The following is a 16,130-nucleotide window of genomic DNA, read 5'->3' on the forward strand; positions in this document are numbered from 1 at the left end:
TGTAATCTATGCACATCCTCCTGTACACTTTAAATCATCTCTGGATTACTTACAATACCTAATACGATGTAAAGGCTATGTAAATAGTTGCATCATTTATTTAATTCGTATTACTTTTTATTGTATATTTTAAAATATTTTCAATCTGATGCAGAACCTGAGGAGACACAGGTCCAACTGCACGGATTGATGTGTTTTGAAAAACAGCCGCATTCCTCTCAGATATATTTCTATATTTCATCTAAACTTTTTTCTGCTTTCTTCTACCAGCAGCACAACAAATGAGCTTTTGGAACTGGCATTCAGAATATTCCATTTCTCGGCAACAGCAACTGAATAGGTGATGGGCAGGTGACCCACATAAAGTCAATATGACATGTTTCTAGAATGATTGCGGAGTCATTAGGGAGAGACAAAATTAGTCTCTCACTATTGGTTTGTAAGCAGTAAGAATAAAAGAGAAAAGTCCACATCTGCTGGAGACATATCTTGGAGGTAAAGGATGAAACCAATCCTTATGAAAACAGGGTCAGAGGATGGAGAGAGAGGGCCCAATCCTGTGACATTTTTTGGTCCCTAAATGTGGACATTTAAGCAGCTGATCCCACTGCCAGACTTTTCAGTTAAAGAAGACAGTCTAGCAAAGTGACTGAAGAATGGACTTTCGAGTAAAACTACTTGAGTTCAGATCTTGGCTGTATATCTTAGCCACATGAACTTGGACACTCTGTATCTCATAATTTCAACCTGCAAAATAGAGACAAGGATAGTAGGTTCCCCATAGAGTGGCGAGGATGAAATCCATTAATAAGTGTTAAGCACTTCTAATAGTGTCTGGCACTTAGCATATGCTCTAGCTATGTTAGCTACTCTCAGTTAAGTGAGCCCTTATATCCCTTTTGTTGATTAATCCAGGCTCATTTGGCCTTTCTGTTTACTGCAAATACTCAAGTCCTAACTACATACACGAGAAGAAGTGGTTCACCCAAGTGTCTTTGTTGTTGTTTAAAATAAAATTTAAAATTCTTTGAACCGGGAGAAGCTACACCCAAGTGTTTGGTTTCTTTCTAACGGAGAGACTTGTCTGTGGAAATTAGCTCCAGAGCTGTTCCTGCATTGATGACCAAACCTTCCATGGCTCTCCATCCTATAGGGCAAAGACCTAAATCCTTACCTTGACATTGAGAAGCATCAAACAACTGTTCCCAATTCATCTTCCCTTCCTTGTCAGTAAGATGCAGCATAATCCCTGAAGCCAAGTTAAAATATTTCAACAATAACCTGACAGCATAGCTAATTCTCACTTCTGTGATTTACAGTGAATTTCTGCACTGGTGAACCTCTGAGTTTCTCACAATAGATATTTGATTAAATAATCCTACACTGGAAGAGTAAAGTGCATCACCTGTACCGGTCACTTCTCCCAAGCTTTTATTTTGTAGATTTGGAAAGGAAAACACAGATGCATCAAATATTGTGGTCTAGGTCACTTAGAGAACTAATCACACAATGATAACAGATTAAAATGACCATCTCTAGATATGGGCTGAGTTCCAATCCTTCCTTTGTTTCATATAATTATGTTGAACAGCCATTTTCAAATGATATTGGTCTTAAATATTTTAATTGAAAAGTTTAAAATATTTATATACCATCTTTTTTCTCCTTCCCTAAACCCTGTTTCTATTGGGAAAAATGTGCTTTTTCTCCCAATGTGGCACTTTATGTTGAATGCTTTAACCAAATCACAGAATTTGAGAGCAACTGTGATCTTACAGATTTTGTATTGAAGCATTTCTAAAGTCTGTTCCGTAGGACAACAATGTTGTAGGCCGGGCGCGGTGGCTCAAGCCTGTAATCCCAGCACTTTGGGAGGCCAAGACGGGTGGATCACGAGGTCAGGAGATCGAGACCATCCTGGCTAACACGGTGAAACCCCGTCTCTACTAAAACAATACAAAAAACTAGCCGGGCGAGGTGGCGAGCGCCTGTAGTCCCAGCTACTCGGGAGGCTGAGGCAGGAGAATGGCGTAAACCCGGGAGGCGGAGCTTGCAGTGAGCAGAGATCCGGCCACCGCACTCCAGCCTGGGTGACAGAGCGAGACTCCGTCTCAAAAAAAAAAAAAACAATGTTAGGATTTTAGAAGACTTGAAAATTTTCAAGTTTCAAGTTTGGAAAACTTGAAAAATGTTTTACCACTTTAAAACGGTAAAACATTTTAATTAACGGTGAATTAAAGAGCTTTCTTGCTCATTGGACATTCTAAACCTTCAACATACCAGCGAGCTACTGTTACTCTCTAGGCAAGAAACACAGAATGGAGTTTCTTTCTTTTTTCAGACATATTTGACCACACCGCCAAATTCTCAGGAAGGATTACTAAGGACATTTTATTCTAAGTAACACACATGAGAAAATATTGTTGTGAATCTAAGCTCCTTATTTAAAAAAAAAAAAAAAAAAAATGAAGAAAAGAGGCATTGACAAACCAGCCCAAGGTTTCAAAGCAAGTTAGTGACAGATCTGGGTCCCTAATCCAGGTCTCCTGCTGCAAATAAAGCAGCCTTCACATCACCTGCATCTTGGTCCACATAGATCTTCCACCATGGAGACAACTAGATCCATACTAATAATAATATTACCTTGCTTTTATAGAGTATCTGTCCTCCAAAATGCTCAAAGCACTTTCATATGTATTGCCTCATTTATCTCACTTGAGTAGCTCAGAATGGGTTCCGAGCAAGTTAAGGAAGACTGTCACTACATTTGCCTGTCTGGAGGGCCACGTGCTCTTAACGGCAACGGCAATATTAAAATCTCCCTACCGCTTATCATTCTTTACTATTATATTATTAAACATTTTTTTGAGCACAGCTCAGGGTGACTATGATCTTTCAGGAGCTGATACAATGGTAGTGGGTGATAAAAGAAAATTGAGCATAAAAGTGCTGGTTTGTCTCGATTCCTTTGGTCGGCATGAAGCGTTGTTCATTTCCAGTTGCACCAGCCCTGACTCTGACAGAAGGCCATGAAATACATGCACCTTTGTCGCAGACCACTCCACCCAAGCTGGGGTTTCTTTTCGAAGGTATAATGGGATTATAATAAAGAATCTCATTGCCTTAAATAATAAACACCCACCTGGATCAAATAATACATTCGTTTGCTGTACTAGCCCCTATTTTTTCTGGTAACAAGCTAAATTAATCACTGCATTCTACCCTCAGAACCCAGATGAGACTGAGTAATGGAACATGATCTTCTGGGAGAACAGGAGGAAGAAGACAGATGTAAATTCGGGTTCAAAGTAAAACGTTTTCCTTCCATATTGGCTAGATGCCACTGGGGGCAACTGTCAGCAATGATCTGTGAGATGGCTATGAACAAGCAATGCAAAGTATCTGTTTCTCCAACCTCCAGCAATGACTCTACAAACGTTTCTTTGATTTTAAAGTATGATTTCTGGGGCTCCTTAAGTCAATGGGATTTTCTTCTTAATGCCCCTGACAGTATATGGAATTTTGAGGAGGTGATGATGCTATGTTTTAATAACAGAAGCTATAAATTTACCTTCAAGGTAAGAAAGTATAATATAAAAAATACACTACCTTGAGAGTCAGGAGACTTGAGTTCTAGCCTCAGTTATGCTACAAATAGCATTTGATTTCGACCGAAATTTATGTCACTTAAAGAGTTTATACCCCGCTAGGCACGGTGGCTCACACCTGTAATCCCAGCACTTTGGGAGGCTGAGGCAGGTGGATCATAAGGTCAGGAGTTCAAGACCAGCCAGATCAATATGGTGAAACCCTGTCTCTACTAAAAATACAAAAATTAGCCAGGCTTGGTGGCATGCGCCTGTAGTCCCAGCTACTCGGGAGGCTGAAGCAGGAGAATCACTTGAACCCAGGAGGCAGAGGTTGCAGTGAGCCAAGATTATGCCACTGCACTCCAGCCTGGGTGACACAGCGAGATTCCGTCTCAAAACAAACAAACAAACAAACAAACAAACAAACAAAAAACAGTTTATTCCCAAGAGTGCACATAAGATGAGGATATGGTCTCCATTTCCACATCCCTCTTGAACAGCAGCAGCATGTCATTGCATTGAGGATAATTCTTTTTTTTAAGGTGCAAATCCTGCAAGTCAACTACTTCATTTATTAGTCAATCAAAGAAACAACAATTTATTTCAATGCTCAAGAGGAAAAGAAAAAAGAAAAACCCGGCACTGTTGTATTTATTGAGTTAACATGTTCATTTCTCTGACAAACCTTCCTAAGAGATTATCAGGGGTAATTTGAACAACACTCAGTTTTCCTTTTACATAGTGATGTTATCCAATTCTTATCTAAGGCACAACTTCAATGTTGTAAATTCGTGTTTTATTGGAAAAAAAAGAAAAACACTTAAGCCAAATCAAGAACAAGAACTTAAATGTATCCAGACACAGACATACATACAGTTCCGGATAATTACCACAGTCATCAATCTCTCAGCACCTGAAAATAACAACTACAAGCATAGCTATAGTTCTTTGGAGTTAATAGTGCAACTCAATGTGTGTTATTACCTCTAATGGATGGAGGCTTACAGCCCACCTTTCACTGTGTTAGGGTTAGGGTAGGGTGGTAGCCAAGAGAGAGAATTCAGCCTGGAGAAGCCAGAATAATCTGTCACCACTAGCTCTCCCGGGAGAGGAGGTCTGCTGTGCCCTTGTGTTATGTCTATTATATGACTTCCTGGGCAGCTATCTGGTGTTGGTTCAAGTCAACATACTACAAAGTCATGGATGAAAATATAAGAGAAAGAGGCATGGAAACTCAATTAAAAAAAAAAAAAGTTATGTATGTTCTTTGTACAACCCAAAGTCTTCCAAGTTGAGCTAGAACTCTATTTAAACCTGCAGAGTCCCTTTCTTATAGCCACATACATCTCCTTTGCTCTAAGATTAAGGCACAATACATTTACAGTTCCTAGTCACTTCAAATACATCACAATGGCAGCAAGATCACAAACACACAGCTTTGAGCTCCCAAGTCAGTTTGACCTCCACTAGGTGGCGCTCCATATTAACGCAGTTCTTCAGCACCTTCTGGAAAGACAGCCTGGGGCTGTCAACAGTTGAGGGTCTTTAACTTTTGCTTGTCTCTGTCTTCCAAAGGGTATGCCTTTGGGAAAGTCTAAAAAATTAGCTGCGCCTCAGAACTCTAAAGACAACCAGTCGCATAAGTTTACAGAGAGCTGATTGGCTGAGAGAGAAAGCAAAGGCTGGTGCCAAGTCACAGCATCGCCGCTCAGTAAACAACTGATAATCAAACCAGACAGAAATGGATTGCAGCTGTTGCACTGATACATAACACATCCAAAAAATATTTTCTGTCTTGTTAGAAAACCAATACATACGGCTTGAAAATCTTTACTACTGAAAATCAAATCAATTATTAAAATTCTTATGAATGCTCCTATAGCAACAATCCCAGAGAGAGAGAGAAGAGAAAAAGAGAAAGTAAGATGAAAGAGAGAGAAAAAGAAAGAGAAAAGGAGAAAGATGAAAGAAAAGAAAGAATGAGAAAGGAAACAAAGAAAGAAAGAGAAAGAAAAGAGAAGAGAAAAGAAAAAAGAAAAAGAAAAGAGAGAGAGAGAGAAAGGAAGGGAGGGAGGAAATAAGAGAAGGATAATAAGAATGGTCAAAAAGACAGTAGGCAGAGCAAACTTGGGAAACAGAGATGAGAGATGTAAATAAAACATGACTATGAGAGGTTGAAAGAGTCCTTGGGAAAGGGATGGAGGCTGGCTTCTGTGAATGAGAGTCAAGAGTGAAATGAAGGAAGTGATCTAGGCCATACCTTGGGTAAAGCATATTTCGGAAGCTTCATTTGGGCAAACGCATTCCTTCGGTAAGACACGTAGTAATGTGGCCGCCCTCCTGATGTCAGCTGGATCATAAAAACAAGATTGTAAGAAGCTCAAGCTACGATGACAGACACAGGTCACAGAACAGCGACCTGAATGGAAGGAGGTAGCTTCCAACACAACAAATGGCATTAATGTCTACTGCAGACACGTGTAAAGAATTGGCATTCAGTTCAAACACAACTTATAAAGAGTATGTGAGCTGGTCAGAGGCCCAAACTGAACCTACTGGACAAAAATACAATTCTTAAATTTGCACTGTGGCTCAGATGCCAGAAAACATTTTGAGTTATTTTTTTCAAATGATACTAACCTTGGGGTACACTGGCTGATTGCCATCACCAGCCCAGGTCTCTAGACCCAAGTCTATGACCCTACAAGTAGGTAGGTCCCTGTGCCATATCAGAATGAAACGGCCCAAGTCAAACAGTGGCAGAGCTGGAGGCTCACATTTCTGGGCACTGAATTCCAGTTTGATGGTGTTACACTGATGATTATGGGCACATGGCACAGACAGGAGTGCTGGCGTATCAGACACAAAACCAGGCTAGGATTGTCGTCCAAATTCAATGTAGGTCTCTTCTATTTAATTTAATTTATTTATTTATTTATTTGACATTAAGTTTCACTGCTGTTACCCAGGCTGGAGTGCAATGGCACCATCTCAGTTCACTGTAACCTTCACCTCCCAGGTTCAAGTGATTTTCCTGCCTCAGCCTCCTGAGTATCTGAGATTGATTACAAGCCCTTGCCACCACATCCGGCTATGTTTGTATTCTTTTAGTAGAGATGGAGGGTTTCACCACGTTGCCCAAGCTGGTCTCGAACTCCTGACCTCAGGTGATCGACCCACCTCGGCCTCCCAAAGTGCTGGGATTACAGGCATGAGCCACTGCGCCCAGCCTTTTTAAAATTTTTTTAAAGCTAAATCTCACTGTATTGCCCAGGGCTAGAGTGCAGTGGCACAATCATAGCTCACTGCACCCTTCAACTCCTGGGCTCAAGCAGTCCTCCCCAGGAACTGAGACTAAGAGCAGGTGCCACCACAGCCAGCTCCCCTCCAATTTTGTCCAAAGCATGCAGCTCAATGAATCCCGGTGGGTGTGAGAGAAGGCAGGAAGGGGTGTGGTCTCCAGCCCAGCATATGAGCAACCTGCAGGGCACAGTGTCAAGGGCACCACCACCAGTCTCTCTCGCTCCTTCGCAGCCACCCTTAAACTCTTTAAATGCCTGGAGTTTCAATGACAGCTGGAGTTTGCATACCCAGAAGGTCGACAAATGTGCATGTTCATCACATTAGGAATGTGACTTGGAAAGTGATCATCTTCACTGTCATGTGGCCAGATCACCTCTTAGGTCTAGTGAGGGGCTATAGGATGTTCATGGTGGCATGGGTAAAGACTGTCTGAAATTCCAAACGCAGAATTGATTCTCATTTGTAAGTCATAGATGTGGATCACAAACTGTTATTAGAAACCAGAAAAGGTTCCTGGGAGCGGCACTGATAACAGAAATGAATTATTATAGACAGAACCAATACGTGTAGCTATTCGAATGTCCCTTGACAACTTGACGCTGAAATTGTCCGAGTATTAATTACTAATTTTCCTGAAGAATAAAGAAATGGGGTGTGTGTGTGTGTGTGTCTGTGTGAGATCACACGTGAAACATTTTAAAAGTACACAGGCCAATGGGCACTTAAACAAATGGCCTCCGCGAAGCATGTAATTAAATATTCTAAATTCCAATTTCTTGTCGAAATAAATGTATTACTGTCTAGAATGGGTCTTTATGTATAATTTTATATATACATATAAGCTATTTAGTAATTGTACCTTTGTCATTTTTAACATGGAAGGCGGTAACTGAGTTTTTAAATGCATTGTCCAAACAAGTTTAAATTTCTCCTTGAATGCTGAAAAGCAGTGCAGCATATTTGCTTCTTGTCTCTACTAACAACTCAGGAAACTTCAGCTTCTTAAACTGTTCTCCACTCTCCTGGGGGTGAAAAACCTGGCTGAATATATCTGCTCTGAAGTGTCTTTATTCTAATCACAGCTGGTGCATGACAATAAAAGCTGATTACTCACCCCCTGGCCTCTGCCTCCCACTATCTCCAGCCACCCCACAGCTTCCCTTCCCATTCCTGCTTCTCCACTTTTAAAGTGGGTATTGGGGAGGGGGCTGATTGGCTGACCCTTCCCCAGATAGAAAGAGACTGACATATTTGTTCAGTCCCTTTGATAACTGGAAGCTTCGTTGGAATGCAGGTGTGGGGGACAGATCGTACTGTGCATCATCCTAGAGACAATCTCACTCCTCTCTGTGATACCTTCATGACCCCATATGGATAAGATCCTCCGGACACAGCCCAAAGAAACTCATTACTATTCTGTTACTACAGAAGATTCCACATTCAGTAATTATCCTTTTGTTGAAAAGATAGTGATTTTCCCCTGTCTCCCTACCTCCTTCCCTCCCTCCTTTCCTCTCTTTTTGACTCTTAATGGAGTGTAAAGCAGGCAAAAGGGACTGCAATAGGGACAGAAACAAGGAAAATAAAGGTTTCTGAGACAATCAACAGAAGTGAATTTTTCATACCTGAACAAACACATAATGATCCTGAACAATCAAAGAGTCTGGGTCAATGTAGCCTGGAAAAGGTTGATTCCTGTTGGCCTCTGTACAGTTCTGCATTCGGCAAGTTAGATAATGTGAATCTGAAAATAAACAAATAAATAAAAAACATGGGGTTAAGGGGGATATACAGATAGAGCTTTAGAGTCAGGGTGGATGTTTGCTATTTCCCTTACCATTTCCAATTCTTTTTTTTTTTTTTTTTCTTTTTGAGACTGAGTCTCGCTCTGTCGCCCAGGCTGGAGTGCAGTGGTGCCATTTTGGCTCACTGCAAGCTCTGTCTCCCGGATTCACACCATTCTCCTGCCTCAGCCTCCCAAGTAGCTGGGATTACAGGCTACCACCACCATGCCTGGCTAATCTTTTGTATTTTTAGTAGAGACGGGGTTTCACCGTGTTAGCTAGGATGGTCTTGATCTCCTGACCTCGAATTCGCCCGCCTTGGCCTCCCCTCCCAAAGTGCTGGGATTACAGGCATGAGCCACCGCGTCCCGCCACCATTTCCAATTCTCTAAACAAGTCTCATAATCTTTGTGAAATATATTATTGTCATTGTTATTATTATTTAAATTATTATCATTATTATTTTACTCACTTGCTCTCAATACCACCTACAACATCTCCTGGTGCTTCCATCAAGTCTTGATATCCTAGAATACTAAATTCTTGCTAATTATTTTTTTCCCTCCCAAACCCAAATGAAAATATTTTCAAAAAACTGGCAATAATACTTGCGATTTCATGGTCAATTTTTTTTCATTAGTAGGTTTCACCTTCACACTTTGATCTTTGACAAACAGGAAAACACACATACATTTAATCATTCATCATCTAATGATAAAATGATGTTGTTATAAGATTCTAGGTTAAGATACGGGTTTTTCTTTCATAATTCATTCGAAGTAAAACAGAGCTGGGCACTGTGGCTCATGCCTATAATCCCAGCACTTTGGGAGGCCAAAGCAGGCGGATCATGAGGTCTGAAGCTCACAACCAGCCTGGTCAAGATGGTGAAACCCCGTTTCTACTAAAAATACAAAATTAGCTGGGCACGGTGGCAGGCGCCTGTAATCCCAGCTACTTGGGAAGTTGAGGCAGAAGAATCACTTGAACCCAGGGGACGGAGGTTGCAGTGGGCCAAGATCACGCCACTGCACTCCAGCCTGGATGACAGAGTAAGAGTCCGTCTCAAAAAAAAAAAAAAAAGCAAAACTGAATTGGGAGGAGTTCCTTGAGTCAAGACTTTGCTTTTATTTTACAATTGGATCGATTGAGACCCTGGATCTCACCCGATCATCTGATGATAAATACAATATCAGTAATGAGAACTCTTACATCAGTTTGATCTCTATTACTGGAAATATATTTTATGAAGGAGGCTATTCCTGTTTTTTGAGCACACTATCCTGGTCTCTATCTAATCAGATTATGTTACTCCCTTACGTAAAATGCCTTTTGCCTCATTGCCTTGAGAATAAATTCAAACTCTCCACCACCCACCATGCCAACCCTCCAACCTCCCCCACTTCTCACCATGCTCTCTTCTTCTCTCTCTGTAATTCTTCTAATCCACCCTACTTTATGTTCAGGAAGTTGGCCAAACCTTCTACCACTTTAAAGACTCTTTATTTGTATTCCCTCTGCCTAAAATGCTTCTCCCCAGGCTGTTCTCAAAGCAGGTTCTAGATTTTTGGCTAGCTCACTGTTATATCTGAGGATCTTCCATGATTATTCTTTATCACGCACCATCCCATTAATTCTCTCTATGGAATTTATCACAATATAAAATTACCTTGTTATTTCTTTCTTACTGAGCCCTGCTCCCATTAGAATGCAATCTCCATAAAGACAAATGCCTTTTTTGTTTTGGTTGTTGCTGTTATTCACTGTGGTGCCCACCAGATCCTAATATTGTTGCCGGCACACAGTAGCCAATAAATGAATATTTGTCGGAACATGCCACTTATTGAAATATATCCTTTAGAGTATAAAAAAGAAGTTATTTTACTTGTTTTTGATGCTTAATGAGTAGGTGGGTTTGATTTTAAGATACCAGAGACTTATGCAGAAATCCACTTTTCCAAATGAAAATATCAGAAGATGATTATTTACGTGAAATTGAGGTGGGGAATAGTATGTTGAGAGACAGATAAGCTAGATATAAGGATTCAGTAAAGATTTCTCTTAAGAAAACTAGGAAGGCGAAGTTGTCCAGGACCACCTTTACTTAAGGAACTTGTGTGTAACTGTATTCTGCAAAGAGTGCCACTAGGGGTCGGCATATATTCTTGCTCCCTCTGACCAATGACTGATGGGGTTTCTGATAAACTCTCAGGAGACAGTGGAGAGCCTTACACACCATCTTCCTTCACCCCACTGCCATTTCCCAAGATGGGGATAGCTCTCAAGCGCTTTAACCTGTCTAGTCCTGGTGTGAAGCCACCTCCAAAATTAAATTAGAGTCCTCTATTCTTCCTTCCTCATCTCCTTTTTCAGGCATTCCTGTAATTTCATGTTAGAGCAGAACACAGGATCTTTCTAAAGACAGTTTCTGGGACTCATCCCTTCCCAGAACGATTCTCCCTCTAGCACACAAAATCTTTACCTCACAATTTTACACTCTGCCAGACCATTTTACAGCTTTTAAGTGACTTCTGTTTTCCAAAATGTAGCTTGGGGGTCATAGAAACAACGGAGATTTATGACAATAAGAACTGGGCTTGAATTCTGGTGTGGTTTATTTATTAGCTGTGTAGTTCATAGGAAACCCTTTCATCTTCCCGAGCCTTGCTGTTACTGCAGTGCTAACCAATGTTCCGTCTTGGTTTATCTGTTCGTGGTACAGAAAGCTAATCACTGAGACAATGAGTATTGCTAAGGAAGAAGACTTGAATTAGGTGCCACAGCTGAGGAAACGGAAGATCAGTCTCAAATCTATCTTCCTGACAAACTAAAATTAGGAGTTTATATAGCAGGGAAGAAATGTAACCATGTGTGGGAAAATAGGAATTAAGGGGTGTAAGGAAGAAGAGCTGGTCAACAGCAAGCAAGTTGTCAGTTAGGCAATCAGGATGGGTGAGGGATCTGGTGTCTTATTGTCTAGATGCAGTGATCTGGTAAGCTTAAGTTCCTTGATGATATCTGGGAGGCCTGATGGTTGGTTTCCTGATAAAGCAACTCAGATGAGAACTCGGATAAAACAAATGTAACTTTCTCAAGTTTGAAGACTGGGAGGATCAATTTCTGTGTCATTCAAAAGAAAGCATAAACATCATGTTCTATGGGACAACTGGGCCAGTTTCACTGCTTCCTTCATCTATTAAAGGAGGATGCCAATATCAATTATCTTGTACTTTAGCTGTAAGAATTAAAATAACATATATGCTCAATGTTTTGAAACTCAAACTCATACAGATGTTAGTTGTTATGATTAAGAATGATAATACTTCTGTTTTCTGTTTTGCTACCTTTCATAATGATGAGAGCTTTGGGAACACGCTTAAAAAGACTAGTTAAGCTGGGCGCGGTGGCTCACGCCTGTAATCCCAGCATGTTGGGAGGCCGAGGCGGGCGGATCACAAGGTCAGGAGATCGAGACCACGGTGAAACCCCGTCTCTACTAAAAATACAAAAAAAAAAAAAATTAGCCGGGCGCGGTTGTGGGCGCCTGTAGTCCCAGCTACTCGGGAGGCTGAGGCAGGAGAATGGCGTGAACCCGGGAGGCGGAGCTTGCAGTGAGCCGAGATTGCGCCACTGCACTCCAGCCTGGGCGACAGAGCGAGACTCCGTCTCAAAAAAAAAAAAAAAAAAAAAAAAAAAAAGACTAGTTAAGCCAAATTTAAATATTCCAGTTGTATTTCTGAATCAGGTACTTTGGCGAGCTGCTGAACATCCATTTTTCTCTGCCTTTTTGCTGAAATATCCAATATTGGATCTGTCAGCTCTTCTTTTCTCCATGTGACTCAGAAGTTCCCATATGCAGGAATGAATGTTGTCACTCTAAACCCACTCAAGCCTTCCTTCTCCACTTGCCATTGGTTGTTTTAGAAGGGGGCATTTAAACCTAGTATTGGTACATGAGAAGTGAGGACAGAGCTTTTAAGGGGAAGCTGAGAGATATCAGGAGATACAGCAGAAGATCTTCTGCCTCTGTAAACACTGTGTCTCAATGTGAATGGCTCTAGGCTTCTGGTTGCCCAAAGGAGCCAGTCTTACAGTCAAGCTTACACAATGAGTATGACAACTAGATGGAAAGTACCCATTCCCTAATGACATCATTGAGCTGTTGATGGTACTGAGCCTCAAGCTGCCCAACCTCTGTGCCTCTTGTTATGTGAGATAATGAACAAAAAACAATGGCTAAACACAATATGAACTTGATTAGGAGGTCTTGAGCTTCTAATTACAAATACAATTTCCAACTAGAACTTCTAAGACTGACACCTAATGAGGACTTGATGCATACACAATTCTTGTTTTATTTGTATTAATGTCTGATGGCTCTTTTCTTTTCCTTAAGACCTAAATCTCCTCTTCAGAGGTCCCTGTACAAACATAAGATGGAAAATAATAACATACTCCTTTCATGTTTCTAACTCATCTGTATAGACATTATTATCTAAGGGATTTTAGGGAGAAAACAAAGATGGAATCTAACATTTGTTAATCATCTATGAGCCAGGCAGTCTGAAACATGTTCACATAGCTATAGTACATTTAATATTCACAACACTACAGAGTATATCAACTGATTTTGCAGATAAAGAGAATGAAGCTAAAAATTAGTGATTTGTAGAAATGGCAGTATGTGGTTGCAACATGGTTAGACTGACTCCAACTTTGGTTTATTTCTACTATACTATGTTACATGAAAAATCCCAGTGAGTTTGGGGCCCATCTTTGTTAAGTCTGGCTTCTATCTAAGGTTCAAACAGATACCCCTAGATACAAAACATGAACACCTTAACATTTTTGAATGGTAATTTGGCAATATGAATCAAGATACTTAAAAATGTGGGACCAGCCTGACCAACATAGTGAAACTCCATCTCTACTAAAAAAAAACCCACAACAATTAGCCAGACATGGTGGCATGTGCCTGTAATCCCAGCTACTTGGCTGGTAGTCTGAGGCAGCAGAATCACTTGAACTCAGGAGGTGGAGGTTGCAGTAAGCCGCAATCATGGCACTGCACTCCTGCCTGGCAACAAGAGTGAACTCTGTCAAAAAAAAAAAAAAGAGATACCCTTTGACCTAGGGTTTATTTCTGAGAATTCTATGTAAGGAAAAAGTCAAAGATCAATGCAAAGATTTAACAACTATTTATTAGTGTTATGTATAATAAAAAATTATGGAGAAAACATAATGGGCAACAATAGAAAAAGAACTTAATAAACTATGGAACATTTAGAGTTTGCTATTAAAATCTTGCTTTTATGAGGGAATGCTGAATATATTTTATATTATAGAAGTAGGTTACCAATTAGTAATATTATTCCAATGTTAATTTCCTAGCTTTGGAAAATATACCATGGTTACGTAAAACGTTAATGTTAGAGGAAGCTGGGTATAAAGTACATGTATTCTGTACTATCTTGGGTACCTTTTCTGTGTATCTAAAATTATTCCAAAATAAAAGTTTTTAAAAAGTAGGTTACCAAAATATGTGCATTATGGACCTCAGGTTTTTTTGCAGGTTGTATATATAGATATCTATAAATGTATGTTTGCACAGGAAAAATGAATAAAAGATATATATGAGATGTCAACAACAGCGGAGAGGCACTAATGTGAAAGAGTTGGCAATCTGTACAACAAATCCCTAGTCCAGCCCCTCTATAGCCGGGCAAGTAGGGGAGGGGGGAGTCAAGATGGGCTGTGAGATCAACTGTCTCTCTCTGCTTGTTCTTTCTCTACTTCCCATGCCGCATATTGCTGTTGAGCTGTGCAATACGGCTACCTTTGGTCTGAGAATTACCAAGTGTAAAAGTAGGGACACAAGAAAAGCCCCGGAAGAGGTCTTCAAACCACTTCTTCCTCTGAGTGGCTCAAAGTGAAATTTGCAAGCTGAAGGGGAAATGATCCATTTTGAACAGTCTGCCCGTGGTAAAGTGTTCCTGGTTTGTTCCCTTTCTCCTCCTAATGGAAACAGAAAGAAATTGGCTGCACTTCATAATGAGGGACCAATCACTCTTATTCCCCCTGGGGCTTGCTGTAATAGCATTAAGTATGATGAACTCTTTCCATATTCAATTCTGGTGAGTGTATGATGTGATTCCATAGGAAGTATCTTGTAATTTGGCATTAATTAATGTCAATTAATGCATGCAACTGCTAGACATTAGAATTAATTTCATTACTTTTCCTACACAGATGTTTTCCTTGCCATAGGTAATTAGGACACTGTGCTGTTCTTTTCAAGCATCTTCACTCTCCGCAACAGCTGCTGCTTAGAATAATACAATCCCCATCCACCCAAAACCTGTGCTGTTCTAGAAAAGGGAAGCTGCTTTTAAAAAGATAGGCTTTGAACAGAGGATCAGAGGTTTAAATGCAGGCTCAAGGCCTGCTAGCTTAGTAAATCACTCCACATCTCCAAACTCTGATCTACAAAATGAGAATAAACAATATCCGTCTTGCCAGAAGTTATGACATTTGATTGCCTTAGTCCTGAAATGTGTTGAGTCTAGCACCAGGTTAGACTGTACTCACATAATAGTAGCTGTAGTTGGTATTTAAGTCCTCTCTCTTCAATCACCAATACTGCTCACTGTGTCTCAAGCTAACCACCTGTAAAGTACTAAGCATATTTCTACCTGAGGCAGCTCCTCTCCTCTCCTCTCCCCTCCCCTTCCCTGCCTTCCCCTCCTTTCCTTTCCTTTCTTGACAGAGTCTCACCCTGTCACCCAGGCTGGAATACAGTGACAGCAGTCTCGGGTCACTGCAACCCCCCGAGTTCAAGCGATTCTCCTGCCCCAGCCTCCCAAGTAGCTGGGACTACCATGCCCAGCTAATTTTTGTATTTCTAGTAGAGATGGGGTTTCACCATGTTGGTCAGGCTGGTCTCGAACTCCTGACCTCGTTTTCATCTGCCTCGACCTCCTGGGATTACAGGAGTGAGCCACCACACCTGGCCACTTCTTTCTTTTTATATTCAATTTTAATTTGGGTTAAAGATTTTTTTCTTTTAAGTATGTTTTTAAAAACACCATGAAAAAATATTCTCCTTCTATAATAATTAATATAAATACAAATCTGCATAGGCAGTACAGTGTGTGGTAGTGGTTAGCAGACAGCACTGCAAAATAAGTAGGGCTACAAGGAGAATGTGGAAGTCACCTCTGCACCCAACACACAGGGCCAATCGGTGGGTATGGCAGGTGTTTCGTCTTCCTGTTGGAGGGATCTTCTGGGTCCTAGTTCCATCTCCAGCATGGCGTGTGACTCTGAGAAGGTCATTGACCAAGCTCGGTTTTAGACTATTTCTTTCCATAATGAGAGTTATTAGAAGCTTAGAAACAAAAAGGATGCTACAAATCAGACTATGACTTTAAGATCCAATAAATCTTTACCATAA

The 16,130-nt window shown here is 40.7% G+C and overlaps 1 protein-coding gene across 8 annotated transcripts in view; it reads right to left on the bottom strand.

Annotated features, from left to right (window-relative positions):
• Positions 1–16,130, bottom strand: part of SORCS1 (sortilin related VPS10 domain containing receptor 1) — a 591,779-nt gene that overhangs the window by 128,660 nt on the left and 446,989 nt on the right. For all 8 annotated transcript variants that reach the window (XM_005566385.4, XM_005566384.4, XM_065521387.1 and 5 more), the window contains exons 7-8: positions 8,519–8,637; positions 5,851–5,940 (exon numbers count right to left, since the gene is read on the bottom strand). In XM_005566385.4, the coding sequence (XP_005566442.3) occupies positions 5,851–5,940; positions 8,519–8,637 (209 nt within the window). The remainder of the gene's footprint in view (positions 1–5,850; positions 5,941–8,518; positions 8,638–16,130) is intronic.

This window comes from Macaca fascicularis, chromosome 9 (genome assembly GCF_037993035.2).
Source record: "Macaca fascicularis isolate 582-1 chromosome 9, T2T-MFA8v1.1".
Taxonomy (NCBI): Eukaryota; Metazoa; Chordata; class Mammalia; order Primates; family Cercopithecidae; genus Macaca; species Macaca fascicularis.